This window comes from Labrus mixtus, chromosome 4 (genome assembly GCF_963584025.1).
Source record: "Labrus mixtus chromosome 4, fLabMix1.1, whole genome shotgun sequence".
Classification (NCBI taxonomy): domain Eukaryota; kingdom Metazoa; phylum Chordata; class Actinopteri; order Labriformes; family Labridae; genus Labrus; species Labrus mixtus.
Genome location: NC_083615.1, coordinates 10,272,548 through 10,275,472, shown reverse-complemented (window position 1 = coordinate 10,275,472; position 2,925 = coordinate 10,272,548). Strand labels below are relative to the sequence as shown.

At 39.8% G+C, this 2,925-nt stretch overlaps 1 protein-coding gene across 1 annotated transcript; it reads right to left on the bottom strand.

Annotated features, from left to right (window-relative positions):
* Window positions 1-320: 320 nt before the first annotated feature.
* Window positions 321-2,471, bottom strand: LOC132972747 (T-cell surface antigen CD2-like). The gene has a single exon (XM_061035807.1). The coding sequence runs from the start codon at window positions 2,309-2,311 to the stop codon at window positions 1,292-1,294; it is 1,020 nt and encodes a 339-aa protein (XP_060891790.1). The 5' UTR covers window positions 2,312-2,471; the 3' UTR covers window positions 321-1,291.
* Window positions 2,472-2,925: the final 454 nt, after the last annotated feature.

Below are 2,925 nucleotides of genomic sequence, written 5' to 3'. Positions count from 1 at the left end.
ATATATATATATATATAAACATAGAGAGGCATTGCTGTTTATCAAAGAGAACCCAAGTTAACCATGAAAGATTACCATGTACAGTAAATGCAAATTTCCAAGGACTACTAAAAATAGCCTTCATTCAATAATGATGCTCACATGGAGAATTTAGGTCAGATGGTGAATAGTTGTGAAACAGAAGAGAGGGGTCAGAAAAAGTTCACATTTTTTGTCCATTAAGTTTCCGTCACACAGTTAGTATTCACAAAAACATTGTGAAAGTCTTTTTTTTGTTTTTTTTGTATTTTGAACTTTTCAATGAAAACATAAACAATAGATACATTCTAGCATTTACTGTTTGTGTGTTCAGTCTGACAAAAATTCCAAGCGTCTTCAAACTCTTGCAGATAAATTGATGAGTCACTGCGTCAAACCGGATGACATGTTTCTTCTTCACCATGACCGTGTACTCGATCTCACATGCGCACCATCCTGTTGCGGCTGAAAAATTCCCAGAGCACCAAATTTGTAACAATCTGTTTCTGAAATCATTCCCCAACCAATTCATAATAAATTACAGATTCAAACAAGCTCAATTTGAACTGCTGTGCACAGGTGTTCTAAATAATGATGATGTAGCTTTAAATGCGCTAAATGTTTAACCAATACAAGATAAAGCAGATAGATCGATAATGAAGTAATTATTGGGTGCAGCTCTATGATACCACAAGTCTTTTGCTTTACTCTATGAAATCGATTAATTCATACATTTATGAAGTGTCTTTCCTTGTCTGGAAATTGTTATATTTATAGAATGCATATCAGAATCTACATATCATGAAGAACTCATAAAGCAGTATTTCAGACACTGACAAATAAAAAAACAAAACATTCATATTAAAACCCAGCACAATTTTGTATCAAAATGTGTAACAGGGATCATAAAATGATTTCTTCAAACTCCCTATCAACCCTAAATCCTCAGCAGTAATTAACATTAGCAACAACATATAAAAATATATATATGAGTGAAGAAATCACATTTAAAGCTGGTAAGAAAATTATTTTTTTTCTGCCTAAGGTTCTAACATACAGGCCGACAGCACATCATGATGGTGTCCATAAATTATAGAAAATAAAGTTGACTAAATTGTCAAATGTGTACAGCAATATTTTTACATGATAAAAGATGTTAAAGTTGAATGTAAAGACAAAAAAATACATTTTCTTATGCAGTTTTCTTCGTTGCAGGGCGTTAAACTGAAACATGTCTCTTACTTCCCATGGTCAGGTTGATGTTGTGGCACATTCAGATGTTTTGCGTCGGGGGGCTCCTCGTCCTCGGCTTTGGCACTGGTGAAGGTCGTTGTCCCTCAGCAGCAGAGGACAGCTGTGGAGGACTGTTTTCAGTTTGAGCTTCAGGCTGAGAAACATTCTCATAACAGTCTCTGGCTGAAGGCTCAGGAGTCGGGGGTGGAGAGTCCTCGGATGGGTGCATGGTCTCGTAATCTGGGGCGTCTGAGTCCAGATCTTGTTTGTTGAGAGAAAGCATCCTGAGCTCGCCTCTACCCCCGGCTCTCATTTGTGTTTTGTTGTGTTTGTTGCGGCAGCATAATATGACAACAATGATGAGCAGGAGCAGAATGAGACCTGCTCCTGCAGCAAGCACGGCCACGACAATGCTGGATTTGAAACATAGCAAAGTTGGAGGTGATGGTGGCGGCGCTTTACAGGTTGGACGGACAATCGCGCTCTTCTCTTTGCTGACTTTGTTTTCCACGCTACAAGTAAAGCTCCGCTCTCCTTTCAGCTGTGCCAGAGAAATGCTTAATGTCTGTCTTGTTTCGCTTGTTAAAGTCTTCTCATCAAGTGTCCACGAGAACACCAGACCCTGAGCTTTGACCACATCACAGTTTAGATTAACAGCACTTGACTTGAAGTCGCAGCTGTAGGTGAGTTTAGGTTTTGATACTTTGTCCATCATACAGAGACGACTGTACCATGTTTTAGCGCTTGTACCATTGGGGTGCAGGACATTGGCTTGATACGAACCAGCACTCAAGGGTTGCAGGTTTTTCAGAATAAGAGATCCAGTTGGAGTGATGTCTCCTGATTTTCCGACAGACACTCTGCCCTGCTGTCTGTAGAAAATGATGCTGTTGTTATGAGTCCATCTCAGCACATGGGAGGACATCAGTCCCTCGTAGATGAAAGGTAGACTCAGGCTCTGTCCGACAGCAGCATAGAGATCACAGGAGTCTTTATTTGTAGCCGAGAGGTTGATAAATCCCGATAGAAGAAGGAGGAGGGCAGCAGCAAAACAAGCCATGATAAACAAGGACAAACCAAGGTATCCTTACGATAATCTCTTGAGTGATAGTTTGTCTCCTTCCTTTGCCCCGAGTCTGACAGCTTTCAAACCCTGTTCAAGAAGCAATCCTGTCAAGATGAGTCGATTCTTTGCAATGCAGGATATGACCGGCACATAGATGACTTTTAGCCTTTCAAGGAGAAGTGGATCTTTAGTAAGGAGGAAACTATTGGTCAAGAGTCTGCTTTCAGTTCTTTTAACATGACTAAAAGCAAGTTGTGTGGAAACTCACATGTTCCGTTACCCATGTCTTGACTCACTGCAATGATGAAACTGTGACACAAATATTGAATACATACAATTAGTTTAACTTGTAATATCATTTCAACAACTCTTAAATAAACAGGTTTATTATTTTATGTAAAAGATTAATGTTTAACACTTCAATCCAATATTGGACATATTTCAAAGCCGTTTTGCTTTATGTTTTAAAGAACATCTGCCTTTGTGGACGACAAAAATGTTTATTGCAACTTTAAAACTTGTGGCGCGGGTGGTGCAGTGGTGCAGTGGTGCAGTGGTTAGTGCGCGCGCCCCATGTATGGAGGATTAAAGCCTCGGCCCAGGCTCAA